At 41.4% G+C, this 17,510-nt stretch overlaps 1 protein-coding gene across 3 annotated transcripts in view; it reads left to right on the forward strand.

Moving 5' to 3' along the window:
* Nucleotides 1-17,510, forward strand: part of brsk2a (BR serine/threonine kinase 2a) — a 182,463-nt gene that overhangs the window by 93,768 nt on the left and 71,185 nt on the right. For all 3 annotated transcript variants that reach the window (XM_019894134.1, XM_019894136.1, XM_019894135.1), the window contains exon 2: nt 11,550-11,644. In XM_019894134.1, coding sequence (XP_019749693.1) covers nt 11,550-11,644 — 95 coding nt within the window. The remainder of the gene's footprint in view (nt 1-11,549; nt 11,645-17,510) is intronic.

Below are 17,510 nucleotides of genomic sequence, written 5' to 3' on the forward strand. Positions count from 1 at the left end.
TTTGTGTCTTCCATTACCACAGCACGTTATTTATACAAGTGATGTCCAAAAAAAACAAGCAAGACTTGTATTTTAAAATATTGGGCATAAAAATATGGACACATTTTATATGTAAAAGATTGCTGGACATAACTTCAATGTCACATGACGAATAGTGTAAAGAATTGGATCTTATCAAATGAGATACGCTGTGGTTATAGCTTTCTTTTTTTTAGGTTACGAGACATTACAGTTTTCTTTTTTTAATTCTTGCTACAGGGAGTAGCACCTTCATTATCAAATTAAAGTTAATCAAGAAACGGAGATGAGTGAGACATTGGGATAGCATCCAATATACTCTCCCATCCTCAAACGTGTGTTTGGGAGCCACAAATTAGCTTACAAATGAAGTCTGTGAGCTGCCAGATAACAACTGAATAACATCCTGCCTGCGTCTTGATCTGTCATTCCAACTTGGATCAAGCTTCCTGTCTGCTCTTGATGTGCAGCGAGTCCAAATTTGAGTTCATTTCCAACACTAATCGGACATTGTCTCACTGGACTCTCCTGATGGAGCCATGTTTGATAATGAATGAATGTGTATCAACTCCCCTCAAACACTCTTAATTAAATAAGTAATTTGGGGTGAATTTTAGCTCATGTGGTCAGTGATCTCTTTTATTCTGATGTGGCACAAAAGACCCTGTGATGTTTTTTTTTAAACTAGAAATTGTCGCTGTGTCACGCACAGTACCAACAACACATGAGAGGGAAACATCCTTTGTTTCAAGGTTTTGTTCTCACTCATGCTGGCGAAAAGTCATAGCCTAGGACCGGCCCTTAGTTACCTCTTGATTTGACTCCTTTCTCCCTGGAGGAGCATTCACATATGAATACACATTTAGCACACACACACACACACACACACACACACACACACACACACACACACACACACACACACACACCACCCACTCGTAGCCTTGTATCTAGGGCTGTCCTTCCTTTCTCTGCGTATATTGTATAGTGTAGAGGAATGTGTGTGTGTGTGTGTGTGTGTGTGTGTGTGTGTGTGTGTGTGTGTGTGTGTGTGTGTCCACGTGCGTATGCATGTGTTTGTCCCATCAGCTGCGGTGTCTGCAGTTGCCTGGTGTGGCTAATTAAAAGATGCCGGCTTGTATTATTCATGAGGCTGTAATTATACATTCCTTTTGCTGATCCCCAGTCAGTGGCATTAAAAATAGATCTGAGTACCTAGTCCTCCTCTGCCTGGCATTCTCTCTGTGTTTTGACTCCGTCTCCCCTGTATCGTTGTTTATCGACGGTTACTAGTGCACCTCCCTCTCCTTGCAGCGGCCACATGGTCATGCAGTTCCTCTCTGCCCTCTCATCTCTCCATTATCTGTCGTCCTGTTCGCTCTGATTTTCCCAGTTTGGGATTTTCATGGTACATCCCTCTGACAGTGTCACTGTCGCTCGACTCTGGTCTGCGCCGACTATCACTTCAGGCCAGAATTCAGAGAGGAATATTTTGAATTTGCACCGACATCGAGGCAGTGAGATTTCAAAGAGAAGCGATATCGCTGACTGCGATCAAGATAATGGGTGAGATTGCATCCTTAAAAAGAGACAGGCGATATTTCTAAACACTTGACCTCAAATTTGGAGATGAACTTACACATTCCATTGAATACGTGTTCACCATGACCTACGATTGAGCAGCAACGTTTCTGTCAATACGTGAATGATTAAATAAATACAAGACTGACTATTGAGATTAACACAGCGGTGAAACTTGAATGTCTGGTACACGTCCAGGCAGCAATTGCCGCATACTCTTTGCGGTCACCGAAGGTTTACAACTGCTGAGCTGAGCACAACAAAGCTTGATGCTAATACGAGTTCTCTGCCGGTAACGACATTCGCTCCCATAACAAGCCACGACTTTAGGTTGTGTGTGAAATAATGACTTGCAGTTGGATTCCTCGTCTATATTCCCAATTCTTTGGGCATTGCTGGTCAAAGATAAATTATAAAGTTAGAGATATTCACCCACTGCATTGTCTAAAATACTTCACAGATAACGTGATGACATTCTAATGATAGTAACATTTATATGAATGATTGTGACACTGTTGTTAATACTCTACATATGTCAAAGGTAATATAGAATGGGAAATGTAGAAGTGGCCACTACATTGATGGAATCCGGCATTAAACATCTTGATAACCTCATCGATCACATATTTTTTCACGAATATCATGCTGATAATAATTGGCCACCGATTGATCAGAGCATCCCTAATTGTGTTTAATCATCATTAATAGTGTAGTGGTTTATGCAACTGAATTTTATACAGTTGGTGTGGCTTAAGTTCCCACAATGACAGATGAATGGTTGTCTGTCTCTCTATGTGCCCTGTCATTAACTGGTGACCAATCCAGAGTATAATCTGCCTAAACATGAAAAAACAAGTCGTTTAGATGATGGACGTGCTCCACGGCTTTTTTTGTGTCCCTACCCATGGCTGAACGTCAACATATTATGTCATAGTCATTGGCAAAAAAAGATATATATATTTGCGCCAATGGACTTTTTCTCACCTCTGCAAGTGCAAAACTTTTCTTTTTCAAACATGCTGCCTGGAGATTTTTTTGAAAGAGCAGGGCTCATTTTTACAATGACAGCTATCCTAACCATGCATTGTTGAGTAAGATATTGAATTATTCTAATTATTAATTTTAAAACATGTTTTTTTTACTTCACTATCGGTAGTCAAATATGTTAAAATGACTCACCCCATCTGTGATTCAGTGTAGGTTGCACGACACCGCTGATTTATCGCATAGCAGACACACTCCTTTTTTCATGGATTCCACACAAGTGTTTCGTCAAAAGCACAGTATTCTGATTGAATGACTTTTATTGAATTTATTTCCTCCAGAATAAAAAAAAACACACGCTCTCCTCCAAAGTGTTGTGTATTTAGAGGGAACTGTGCCCAAGGTACACTGGCGACGACACGCCAGCTACCGAAGGTATTTTCATATTTGAACGATGCTATATTTTCCAAATGGCTTTCTCCGACATTCACAAGTCTCAGTAAAACTCCATTATTTATAGCCAGCCTCCAGGTTATGCATGATGGGTGTGTCAGAAGTCTGGATGGGAAAATGCGCTACGATGAAAGGTGCCATGCAGCCATGCGTTGTCTCACGAGTTTACCCTCGGCGATATTTTCTTAACTCCGAGAGACTTCCGTGCACACATACAGTAAGCTTTTAAGGAAGTATTTGTTCCAGTATTTGCATGTTGGTGAGGTAGATGATCGGAAGATTCTGCCAATCAAAGAGCTTGTAGGCTTCCTGCATCATTCATTCACAGTTCTTTGACCATACAGTGCATTTAATCATTTTATCCTTGTTTTTGAATATTAAAAAAACAAAAATTAGACGTGCCTTGAAGCCACACTCACACTGTGCCTCCTAAGCTTTTACCACATATTCTTGTGTTTATTTGACTTGTGTGTGTTCATTCCTATAATATACTTCTAAATGCTGAGTTCAAAAATTCAACCTGTAGGTGTACTTTAATTGCCATGAAAAATGGCAGAAAAACAATTCCATAGTTATTTGTCAAGATTCCCTCGTTATGTGTAGGAAGTTAATTATAAGACAGTCTTTTAAAAATATTTTATTTTAAGCAGGCCAAGTAAACAGTTTCTCTATGCATGCGTCAGTGTGCCTCCAGCACTCCACAGCCAAGTTGCTCTTCCCGCTTTTGATGCTGTTTTGTCGGTCTGGGCCGCAGTTGCTCCTGATGTTTTTGCTTCGCCTGGTGGGCTTCTGAGGTTTACAAGGAGTCCAACAGGCTAGGCTATCATCATGCATGGCTGCACAGAGGAGAAGGGGGAGAGTTAAATGGATCCTTTGGCACCTTTGAGAAATATTGCTGGAATTTTGCAAGATGTACTCAACAGAAGATCCCTTTTTGCTTGGAAACTTTTTTTTAGCTGTTGTCTCTTGCCATTGTATCAATTAAAATGTTGAATAGTATGAGTGTTCTGATTGGGATCACTGATGATGAGAAACAAGTGAACCAGCCCGAGGACCGACACAAGATAGGGGGGAACAAACATGTGCCCTAATTTCAATGGATAACGAAGCAGTTAAGTTAATCAAACCAAACCAAAAAAAACCCCAAAAACACCTAATCAGTCACAAACAAACAACATAACAAAAAACTCACCGCAACAGCATCCTACTTAAGCTTTTGCTTTCAAGGGTAAAATTCCACTCGATCAAACTGTCTTTGTATGTTTTTGAAACAATCAGCATCAAAACAGAAAGGGGAGAATTGTTTGAACAAATTTAACCCCAACATAGAAGAATCTATAATCATGTCAGCAACTGCCAAACAAACCTCTAGGTCAGGTAACTTTACTGCCTGAGACGCATCGTGTAATAGCGTAAACAGGATCAGCGGGTGCCTACAGGATCTCCACATTGTACAGTTCGTCCCATCTGATATGAGGCAATTAAAATATTTAACACACCGATACAAACCTCTCGTCATTAGACCACAATGCCAGTGCACCATGGACCCGCAAATGGCATCTTTACATCTCTACATACATATACTGTGCCACTTGGCTACATCACTTACACATAAATGGAAGTCGAATGTCATGAAACCTGGATTGAAATGGAACTGATAGAAACAGAGGGATGGAGTAAGTGGTGAAAGATGTTGCTTATGTTGTATAGTTAATGAAAACTGTTTAAATCACTGAAATACTTGGGCCATAGGGTAACTTCCTGTGTGACTGGTAATCGGTGTCATGTACAATATGTACAGTCGAGCTGACAGGCACACGGGGATGTTGTGGTTAATGATTGGGCTTAACTCCTGTCTCTCGCCCTGAATTATGGGATTCCCATGGCCTACTCTGACAGCTTTCAATCCGGTCCAAAAAAGCTGAAGTAATAAGCCCAGTTTGCACATTTTGTTTCCTTTCAAACTATGATCCCAGGGCAGAGCTGTAGACCTCACGTCAAGTATTTGGGGTTAGAGCGCGGCAGTAACGAGCGGCTCACAGATCTGTGTCTAAGGGCATTGAGCTTCTCTGAGCCAGCGCCGCTTGGGGAGAGAAAGCTAAGCCAGCATAAGCTACTACCATCTGCCAGCATTGGCTTAGGGCTTCTCAAAGATCAGGATTCAAAGCAGGAGAGGTGTGCAAGTGGAGCTTTTTCATTTGGCCTGCTCCTCTTCGTAGCAGATGATCATTAAACTGTCAGATAATGGTCCTATAAAGCACACAAAGCATTTTGCGGGGACTCACTGTGTACGCATGTGTTTGTCTGTGGAGATCAAAATAAACATCTCACAGTTTAAAAGTATAAAAGAGATTTAAAATTTTTTTTTTTGTGGTCATTTTCCTGCTGTGCATCACCTCTTCGTGCAATCAATGGCTGGACTCCTCCACTCCTACCTGGATGTTCAATAACAAATCGACCACGCTATTATTCATTCATTTATTTATTTATTTGGAAAGTTGTAAAGGGAATAGCATTCACAAATTCACTCAGTGACGAAGAAAGCTCTCTCCCAGGGACTTGGGCTTTCCTTCCTATTCTTAACTGTATATTAGAAGACAAGAACGGAAGCAAAACAACTCCCACAGCAATCTATCAAGATTCAAACAGAATGCAATTTTCAGGTCACAAGTATGTCAATCCAATGTGAGTAGCTTTAAGGAGCCTTTTTCTGATGAAATTCCGGCAGTGCAGTGATTGAATGTGGCTCAGTAGCATCTTTTTCCTTATCCACAAAGTTATGTGTTGCTCAGTGAGCTGTGGATCCAAGCGTTCCTTCTTGCTGACTCCCAACAGCTCCTCCACACACACACCATTCATCATAGAGGCACACGGAAAGGAAGGAGTGCAGGGCTGGGATGAAGATAGGGTTCAGTCGATGGTGGCCTCTCCAGCCCACAAGTCCCCGGCTGGTGTCATTATTCTGACTTTGTGCATGAAGCCAAGGGCTTTTGATTCTATTGATTTGGGAGGAGCGTGGAGGAAAGAAGAGATTGATGCACTTGCTGATTCAGTGGAGTTGCAAACCCAGGTCAGCCCCTCTGTGTATTGTTTCTATGTTGTAAATAAAGCTATGTAAGCGTAGTATGTGACAGTGCCTCTCTGCGTGAGTGTGTGTTTCCCCCCCGGCTGCGTTTATACCAAACTGCAACGTTCAAGCACAACAGGAATAAGTGTTTTTTTTTTTTTTTCCCCCATCCCCAGAGAGAATTCAGACACCGCTATGCCAACACTTTAACAATACAAAGAAACCACTTAAACAACAGGGTGCACTCACTCTTGTGCAAATAGGCACGTTAGATTCGAGCATTTTTCTTTGAAGAACAATGAAAAGACAACAACAAAAGACCAAATTAAAGTGAAAATAACGATGTATTCTCTGCCAGAAAGGTGCCATTGTCAACAATGGTTGGCAACAAATAGATTATTTACGGAATATTAACATTAAGGGCGGCCCGGTGGGCCAGTGGTTAGCGCGTCGGCCTCACAGCGCAGCGGTCGTAGTTTTGATCCCGGCTCTGGCTTTCCTGTGTGGAGTGTGCATGTCCTCCCGGGCCTGCATGGGTTTTCTCCGGCTACTTGGCTGGATAGCCACTTTCTTAAGCTCAGTCTCTGTCTGGTAATCATGGACTGGGACATCATGGGTCACTGCCTTGGGGCTCAGCGTAAGTTTAGACTTAAAAGAAAATGATTGGGGATTTTTAGGGGACAAAAATTTGGCCAGTGGTAGCGGTGCTCCACGCTGCCGTAGCCACCCACGGTGCACCTTGGTCAGCCACTTGGAAGGAACCAGAGAGATTGCACTGAGACACATTTGGCAGAAAACTATCCAGCCGAGGAATTTATTGATGAATTTTTAGGTTTTCTTTCGGTCTTTCCATTATCGGCTTCTTCCTCATTTTTAGTTTTCAGTTTTGGCCAAGAATTTTTATTTGGGTGCATCTCCAATTGTCATTTTACTATTTATACGAGCTGTAATGTTTCAAAGAAAGCAGGCCACCAGGAGAACTTTAACATGCAGAGAGACTCTGGTACTGAATCTTTGTCTTTGTTTCAGACAGAACTTACTTTAAACAAGAACGCACAGTGAGACATCATTTAAATGAAAGAAACGTATGAAGTGTAAACACACACTAAAGAGAGCCAAGTGTGTATTCCACGTGTCTTCTGGGTATTTGGGGCAGGAGACGAAGCAGTGAAAGCCCAGACTTCCCTCTCTCTGGCCACTTTGTCCAGCTCTTCTTATTCATAGGCGTCCCTGCAGGCCTCTTCCCAAACATGTCACCAGGGGGGGGCCTCGGTGGTGGGGGCATCCTCACCAGATTCCTGAGACAGCTCATCTGACTTCTCTTGATGATGGATGATGGAGCTTCGCACCCTTTCTTTAAGGGAGAGCACAGACACCCTGCAGAGGGAACTCACTTCAGTTTCTCTGATCTTCTTACAGTCACTAGGCGCAACTCATGACCAGTGGGTTGGAGCGGTTAATCTAGAGTTTTCCCTCTCGGCTCCTTCTTCACCATGACAGACAGACGCAGAATCTGCATCACTGCTGATGCTACAGCCATCCTCATGATGATATTTGCTCCATTCCATCCCTGAGCAAGGCAGCAAACATGTCTCAGCTGATGGATGGAGCCATCGTTTGAGCATCTCATCACTCTGACATTTCTCTTTGCATGCCTGCATGTGTGCGGCCTTCCTTTTCAGTGTACTGTCCAACTACCGGTAATATAGGCCTGGACATACATGAAATCCCGCTTTGACCTCACACAACAGCTCATCCGTTTAGCCCCAGTGTTTGCACTTGAGCTTCAGATCGGCAGGGTCACCGCATTTGCCCACCACTCTGCTCCCACTGTCAGAGTTATTGATTTAAGAACATGGATGCCAGATGGTATGAAATTGTCATGCCCTACAAAACCACACATTTATAGTTATTGAATTTAATGTTAAAATGTGACGGAATCCCATGGGCAGTTCCTTCAGCCAGAGACTGATACACGTGCTCTGCAAGAAGAAGAGGTACCGCCACTTGTCCCTGCCGACTGCTGTCAGGCTACTGAATAGAAGTACCTGAAAACCTGGACTCACCCCCACTCGCCCGTTTTAAATAGCACAGCCACCTTATGTAGCACATATGCAGTTGCATATGTGCTTATATCTTATATTTTATATTGCATTCTGTACTGTGTACAGTTCATTTTTTTTAAATGTATTTTGTGCATGCGAATACTTCATGCTTTTCTACTTTCTTGCCTCCAAATGTTGCTGCTGTAAAGTGGGAATTTCTCCAATGTGAGACAAATAAAGGTTTCCTATCTTATCTTATCTTTTCTTATCACTTCTAAGATAAGATAAGAAACCTTTATTAGTCTCGCAATGGAGAAATTCCCAATTCACAGCAGCAAAGTTATGAATGGAAGAAGTAGAACAACAAAATATAGGAGCTGCTGGAAAGGCAGCCACTCACGTGGCGCCATCTTGAAGTCAAAATAACAAAAATAACACAACACAACACATAGGACACAGACAGTCGTGCAATCTTCACCTCTATTGATCATTTTTGTTCTGCTGTTCAAAGGAGTTTATTTGGAAGATACAAACAGGATGGCTTTGAAATCATAATGGCTTTTCTTTGCAGACTTTTCTCACAAAAGCAAACATTAGACTTTAGAAGATGGATATTGCAGCAATAATCCTGTTGACACCATATGTTTTCAGGAAGATATTTTGTCTTGAAGTATTTATCATGACTCATGAGCATCTTTGCCGTCGATTAGCATATGATAATCCTCACAGGGCTAATGGTTTTGACTGCTGTTACACATCTTGATCAAGTGCCTTCTGCTCTCACCCGAATCTTCAACATTTTTATAAGATCCTCATCCTCATCTCTTCTCTCCATTCCTCCTCTCCATGCAGCTTCATCTCCACCCTTGTGAGCCCTTGACTAATAAGCCAGGGCCTCCCTACTATACAACGTGCGTCATTATTCCACAGTTAATGTGCTTTCGCAGACAATCAATAGCTTCAAGCATTTCACCTTCATCCAGAGGATCTTTTGAATATACTTAATATTTTCTCTCTCGTACACTCTGCCTCATTTTTCTTTCTTTCTTGTTTAAATTTGAAGGAATTCAAATTTAAAACTCTTTGGCTATCAGGTTATTTAGCTTTGTAAATGGCCGACATCACCTGTAAATATCATGGCAAGATTGAGCCAAAAGAAACAACAGTTACAGGAAAACACTGTGCTTGGCTGGCAACCAGTACAGAGGCGACCCTGCCTCCCACCCAAATTCAGCTAGGATCGGCTCAGGCTCACCTACAACCTCAATGAAGACAAGCGATATAGAAAATGTGTGGATTGGGTTAAGAATTTTTTTTTTTTTTACTCTTTAAATTGTTGTTTTGTGTTTTTTTTTTTAATGTTGATTTACGTACAAGTCAAGTCAATGTTGGTGGAGTGGTTCATTTCCCTGGGTGGGTGCAGTTCCACTCAGTGACATTCTTATAAATACACATGTGATTGTTTTTCAGTCTCTATGTGTGACTTGTGTTTTACTGGCCACCAGTCCAGGGTGTCGTCCCCACCTGGATGGATGGACAATTTCAGACTTTATCATTGTTACACTTGAAAAGGGCTGCATAATATATCAAAAAATATATCATTGCACAAAGGCATGCAATAAGTTTCATATGCAACCATATGCTTCTATCGGAATTTGACCAACGCAAACCCAAATGCCGATCGCCATCCAATAGGAAAACACGATCTGGGGTATTACAATTATTAGAGCGAACAGTACATTGGGCGTGCTTATTTTGCCACAGGATTAAAAAAAACTTTCAAATGTATTATTTCAGAACATGTTCAGTAATGCAATAATATTGAAATTGCTACATTCAACATCTATATCGCATATCATGCATTTCCAAAATCGTGCATCCCTACACTTAAGTGATTGTTAACATATCCATACATTTCGTGCTATATTTGACTTAGTTGACAGTAAAAAATGCCTGTAAAATTAATTCTCAACAGAAAAATGGATGGATTGATGAATGGCTGTTCAGGGTTTCTTGTGTCCGACGAATGCACAGAAATAATGCGGCTCCAATGTAACTGTAAAATCTTTTACGTATCCATACCTGTTCTCCACTTTGCCTGTGACTGATGGTGTAACTGAAAATATCAGGAGACATTTATTAAGGCAGAGCCGACAGCCTTGAATTTTCACTGTGCAGTGAATCACAAGTTTAGTTTATGGGAGTTTGCAATGCCACATCAATGGAGGTGCCAGTGTGGAATTGCTTTGGAACACCTGCTGAGAATATTTCAAGTGAAGCTTTTTTTCTGTTGCGTAATTTCAGAAATTTATTCTTCTATCGTTGTCATGTCTTTTCATGCATGCACGTACGCCGGTTTGATTTCAGACTCATTGGCTGGCTCTGTGTGTGTCTGTTGACTCTCCAGTTACGTGTGTTGTGGCTAACACAGCACAACTGCATTGCAGCTGTTTAGCACATCGAAGAAATCAATAACCCAAATAGCCCAATCTCTTACTGTTTTTATGATTCACATAAACCCTGTAGAGCAATTCAAGGAAGTGTCACTACACGAATGCAGTCAATAACGGGGGGTGGGGGGGGGGCTTAAAGTCACAAGCCATTTTACATCAGTGTGGTCAGTAAACAATGTCTTCTCAGTTCACATATCACGATACATCGCATTAAATTCAGCAACCACAGGCCCATTAAAATCTCAGCGGAAACCTACAGCTACTTTATTTTTATTGCCGAGACCACCCCGCTGTCATGAGTGTCAACCTTTCATTTGGTACCTGGCCCTTCAGTTGGGATTTATCGGACTTAATCCGCCTGGTAAATATACAACCCCTCAATACGATACATAAATGTGGTCTAAAAGCATATAACTGTGCAACATACGGGATCCGGAGCGATTCAGAAATGTTGTGTATGTTTCTAATTACATGACAAAAATATACCATCATAATGAAATACATTTTGTCACATCAGGTGCTGATCTTTTTTTTTTTTTTTTTTTTTTTTTAATGCATCGACATGCAGATCGCTACAGATGGGTTTTGCGAGTCAAAGTTGGCGGTGACACAAGTTTTGCTTTGACAAACCAATTAGAAGATGGAAAAACGCTGATGTCAGTGAAGCGCGGCTTGGAGGCCTAGTAAGGATGAAATGTCAACGTGATTGGTGAAAGCAACTGCCCTTTTGCTCATCAAGTTTTAAGTTGCATCAGCCAGAACTAGTGCTGAAATATGACATACATGTACACATGCTGAAAGCAGTGCGGCCAAGAGAGATGCTATGACATGCACAGAATCGATTTTTGGCCGCAAATGAATGCATTTTCTTTGCTTTCATGTCAAATACAAACTTTATTCAGCATCAAACTGTTGGACTTAATGCGCTGTTTGGTTTGCTTTTTGTAGGATTGGTCAAGCTTGGAGTTCACTGTGTTACATGCCAGAAAGTCGCCATAAAGATCGTCAATCGCGAGAAACTCAGCGAGTCAGTACTAATGAAGGTAAGTCACACGTGCTTTATTCACTCATTGACTCTCTGCCGTTTTCGCTGGAGCAAACCCCTCCATCGCAGCCCTTGGATTTTGACCGATTTGGAAGGGCTACAAATTGTTGTGTTGTACTGCGATCCGAACACGAAGCCTACCACAGGAAAGATGAGAATCTTTTTCTGTTCTTTCGCATTTTCTGAGAAAAAAAAAACTGAAGAAAAAGACCCTTTTGTAAAAGCATTCATTACAAGCATCACTTTAAGAATGGCACCACTATTTTTTTTGCTTTTGTGGCATCTCAAGCATCTAAATAAGACTTTCCTTCTACAAAAACAAACAACAGCACAAAGGGGCTTTTGATAGCAAAAATATTTACCTTCACGCTGTTGAATTGATGAAATGAACCATGAACAGACACAAACAAACAATGAGTTTAGGGAGTGTGCACATGTATGTTTGCATGTATAAGTGCACTGTTCGTGTGTGCACGCACACATTCACGTGCTTGCATGTGTGTCCCCTCTTCCATGCAATTTTGTGCCCCTGTATGTGTGTGTCCCCTTCACCTTGCAATTTATGCATGTTTTTTATTTTCTTTTATTTATTTACTTTTTTTTTTTTGCGTGTGGTACAAAATGAAGGCATTGCCCTGATACAAGGGCACACAGCATGTCTTACACCGAATTCTAGTTTCACTTTGCGAAGGCAACTGCGGTGTGGCCTTTGCTTGAGGCAGACAATGTTCATGCACACAGAGCCTCTTTTGATGGTCGCTTGTGACTTTTGCGCGGACGAATGCATCCTGCTTTCAGCAGCTCCACCTCCCTCATCATGGTGGGAGGTTTTCTTCCACAGAAGCAATGCTCACGGGTTGATTGTTTTGATTCCTCCATCGCTACTGGTTCGAATACACTCTCTACTAACTACACGTTAGTCCACAACTCCACCCATGCATCCCTCCCCCTCGACTTCTACTTGTTCTGCAGCATGTTCCTGGCTGATCCCTTACACCCGCTGCCACCTGATGGACGGATTTTTAATGATTTATAATGCAGACAAGCCTGGTCGTTAGTCAGGGGCTGCGTCATACCCTTCAACTCTCTACGCCGCAAATAAATAAATAAAGGAAATGATGTTTAAATACGTCCTAGGTCGGCAGTCATAGTGGCTTTTATTGACGTATTCATACGTCATAGGGAATAAAAGAGTTCATGTTTAGTTTGCTGTGTTTGACTCCATCAACGTCAACATGTTTGGTTTGTGGAAGGAAGAGAGTAACGATCGCCAGTCTCATTTTATGTACAAGATAGCTTTATTTTCCAAAATAAAGCTATCCACCCTCCTGTCCTATCCCATTCTCGTGCTATCTTAACCTTTGAGAGTACATTTTATTTTAGATAGTTTTTTTTTTTTTGGTAGTTTACACATCCTGGGAAACCTGTCATAGTTTTGAGGTACATATTTAAGACTCCTCAGTTGCTTCCATATATATTTATATCAAGTGCAAGACTGCGGAGATGATGTGGGGATCAGAAGGCTATGTCCTCTATTTCAGGACGCCTTGTTCTTCACGTCTTTTGAGGAGAGTTCTTTACGACTGGCTGCGTGTCGCTTGTCACTCTGCAGAATAAATTTGGGATGATCAGACGCCTCCGTCATGCCTCCCCGATGGTTATGCAATCATGCCCTTCTCAATACCGAGCCGCTGCGCAAACCCGCTGCTTGTGAGCAGGCACGACAGGCAAGTCCTTGGAGCTCTAGGCTAAAACAACGTTTGAAAGTGTGGCAAAAAAACACTCTCCCCAGACAACCAACGGTTATTTGACAACAACTCGGGCTGAACCTCCCCAAAAGGCACAATGTCATTCTTTTTTGGAACCGCGTGATTTTATCAAGTTTCAGAGAGAGAGAGAATTGAAAGGAATACCTGCACAGGATAGGAAATTCAAATATGAGATAGCGGGGATGTGTTTTTCAATTTCGTGCTGACTGTGATCTCATCTCACTTGATAGTCATGATGATAGTCCTGTAAGAACTTTAGGGTTTGTTTATAGAAGTCATTAGTGAGTTTATTGGGCTGTGTGGAGAATAACGTAATGATGTGCATTGTTTTTAAAATTCGACTGTCGAGTCGAAGTGTGTTAAGAGCTTTGTGGTCCCACTCAGAAGAAGCATTTGTTTTGTAGAGTGTCTTGGGTTTTGATGGGGAAACGGAAAGTTGATGTTGTTTATTTGTCATTAGGCAAATGGTAATATAATGGTAATGAATGCTTGTTGATGGCCTTCTCTTGGGAAACATTGCTCCGGACTTCCCAAAACGCAGTAATGTACATGAATTATTTATCTAGCTCAACTTTGGACATTAGGCTGCTTGAATGACAAATCCTGTTAATACACTGCGTATACGAAGCCATTATCGTATAGTAACGGCTCGTAATTGGGATTCGTCCTGTTTTTATTTTCTATGATTTTATTCCAGTTTTGCATTGCATTTTACATACAGTATACAGTATTATAGGACAAACCCTTTTTGCTTGTCAAGTTTCTTGCAGAGCAGTCCAGTTGACATGCCTTTCAAATTTGTCGTGTTGCAAAATTGGCCTTTGTTTTGATGGAATACTTGGGGATGGAGGACAAGATAGTGCCGCCAGAAAATTGCCTTAAAAGGACACTCGCTGAGGCCACACTGTAATTGTTTGTCTAAGGGATTGAAAGCAGGGCGCAGACTTGCTTACACTACAAATTCTGCAAATGGAAAATAAATTCCTTCATTTGCATCGCGTGAATCCTTCAGTCTCTGAACGGAATGGCATTGCAGCTCCGATAGTGGGGCCTGATAAGCAGTCAGTTTTAATAATCCCCTTAATTTGACAACGTCTCCCCAGTTCGCTCATTCCTCTTACGCTGAAGGCATCACCTTTTACTTGTCGTTATGCTTGCTTTACAGTGGTCCCGACATGCGAAATTTCTGAACCGTGCACCGCATAATACCTTCTGTCAAACGGCACAAGAGGGGACGTTCAGTGACCGCCTTACTCACAGACACATTTTCATTTAATTGCTTTATATTCATGTTTGAGAAGTGTTTTTAATACAAACGTTTCTTGTATTATGACTTTACTCCCGCATTAGCATATGTTAGTAAGGCACTACAGCAGCTTTGGACTTGTGTGCCAATTTGGATTTCATGACTGCTGTAGAAACAAAGCTGCTACTACGCCTGATGCTATTTTTGATCAGTCTTTTCCCTAGAAAAAGAAAGAATGAAATACTAAGTCCATGGCTTCATTGCTGTGGGAACAGTTTGAAGAAGGCGCTTTTCTGTTGAAGCATGTCTGGAGCACAAGTGCAGAAAAAATGTGGTGGCATGGTTAGTTTGGTGTGCAAGAAAGTGTAAATGTTCGAAAGCAAAACCCCTGGTCATCAGGTCCAGGATACATTCTGGACCCACCTCCAATCAATGACATTCTGTGATAGCAAAAAACCGTTTTTGTTTCCTAATCTGACCCCTTTCACATGATTTAAATACCCTTAACCATATTAAAGTTGATTTTCAACACAAAATCTATTTTAAATGTAAATGAAATGCTGTTTGCATCAGATAGGGCTCGGGGGGGAGGGGGGGGGGGAGTCCGATAAGTGTCATATAAGTCAACCACAAAAAAAAAACTTCTTTGACAAAAAGTATTTGCCTCGTAGCTTCACTATTTGCTTCCATACATTTCTGTGTGTGGCAAACTACTTGTTGGGTAATGTTGGCCAAAGTGTCCAATGGGATTACTGCCCATGCATCTTCATGTGTTCTCCCTGATAGGTAATATTTTGTATCGCAGGAAACCGACTCCATTGGTTTCCCTCTGACACAAAATGGAAATTTTATGTGCAGCAATCCCTGTGGACACTTTGACCAAAATTACCCAAGTCGTAGTTGCCATACACAAAAAATGTCTCGAAACAAATTGCCACCATTTTGACCACTTCCTGTAATTTTGTGGCCAAAGATGACTTGTATTAGTCTTGTGATGTCTGAATAAATTTGGTCTTTAAATATTGATGTGATTTATGTTTTACGTTATTTTGGCTGACTCTGTAGTACTGTATATACACGGGGCATCATCATTTTAGAGACGCACATGTGTGTATTTGTGTGTGGCAGGTGAGATAGTAACACATGGCAAATCCACTGACAGGTTTCCGACGAGACCAAGGCTTTTGCTGAAGGTGCACTTTGATAGCAATTACTGAACTCAACCATTGTCACTCTCGTTTCTACTTCCGGCCTCTAGCATGTCTGTGGACATGAATCTTTGCACACAACCTCAAAGAGGGAGCTCTGCTGTTGCCGTCTGTTTGGGGTACAGCTCCACAAAATTGGCTGAATTTGAAACTCTGGGGTGAACATTTTCATTGAAGTGGGGTTTTCGAACCTCGAGTGTGTTGATGGGCATTGCGCGCTATTATGAAGTGATGTTCCATTTAAAGATGAAACTATTTTCTTGAATCCGGAAACCACTTTTTTTTTCATATTCTCTCACTGCTGCTTGTCTGCGTTTATGTCTCGCTTACTGCCTACAGCAGCATGTGAGAGCAGCATGTGAGAGCATCACGTCGTATTTTCAGATGTCACTTCTTTATTTTATGTTAATACCTTGGGTCGCCCGTGGAGGAGAGAATGATTCCTCATTTCTGTGTGTGTGTGTGTGTGTGTGTGTGTGTGTGTGTGTGTGTGTGTGTGTGTGTGTGTGTGTATGAAATACCAAGTTATACAGTTATTTACATTACATATATACTGTACATATTTGGTGCAGGCGGCTTAAGTTCAGTTCCCACTCAGTGACAATGTGAATGTGAACGTGAATGGTTGTTAGTGCCCTGCGACTGACTGGCCAACAACAATCCAGGTTGTCGTCTGCCTTTCATGCTCACTGTGACCCAGAATCGGATAAGCAATACATGTATATAAAAACAGACGGACGAATAGATGGATGGATGATGATGTTGAACTCTTGAGTTCACAGCTCCACAGGTTGTAACAAAGCAGGACTGCATTCCCCTATCAACTTTTCCTTTTGCACCGGAGCTGGTTTGGTAAATCTTTCATTTTTCTTCAATAAACAATTTTTGATACTAATAGGGACATTTTCACAGACATACTTCTCGTAAGTTTGAGTTGACTGAGAAAGGAATAACCCCTTCCGTCCCTTTCTTAAATCTCAGTGATTGTGAGTGTTGATGACTTTATTTTAGCCTCTCATTGCATTAAGCTTTATTATATTCATGTTAATCAGCATATTATATCATACCACACTGTTTCTGTTGTCAACAGACTGGAAGAAATGATTCCATATCAACCGAACACAAGATTGAGGTTTCTCAAGTCCCAGCCTCCAGGAACTTAACAATTTACTGGGTACCACAATTAAGAGTGCCAAAACGTGGTGCAGTACAAATCAGTTGCATTAGAACCATCTGAACATTTGAAGAAAACACGGTGTATTATTATTGTTATTATTATTATTATTATTATTATTATTGTTATCTTATGTTATAGGAAGGCTTCATGGACTATGGAATGGATGTCAAAATTCTGAATTGATCAACCTCCAGTAGTGCTGATCATTTTACTGATTCCGATTGTGTGCATAAAATAGAGAAAAGAATCCCATTCCGATTAATTCCACTCTGACAAGCTTTACCATTGAGATCAGACGCTTCTCTGTATCATTACAAGGTGCATATCTGCGACATAATCCGCCCTTTAGTTTCAGGGCAGGTTAAATTGTTACAAGCCGCACGCTCTAGCGTCTAGCTGGGAGACCAGAGTGATCCTCAGAATGCAGCAGTGTGTGTTTGCTCTTGATATTTTCCTCATATCTC

Source organism: Hippocampus comes, unplaced genomic scaffold (assembly GCF_001891065.2).
Source record: "Hippocampus comes isolate QL1 unplaced genomic scaffold, H_comes_QL1_v1.1 scaffold104, whole genome shotgun sequence".
In the NCBI taxonomy this organism is placed as follows: Eukaryota; Metazoa; Chordata; class Actinopteri; order Syngnathiformes; family Syngnathidae; genus Hippocampus; species Hippocampus comes.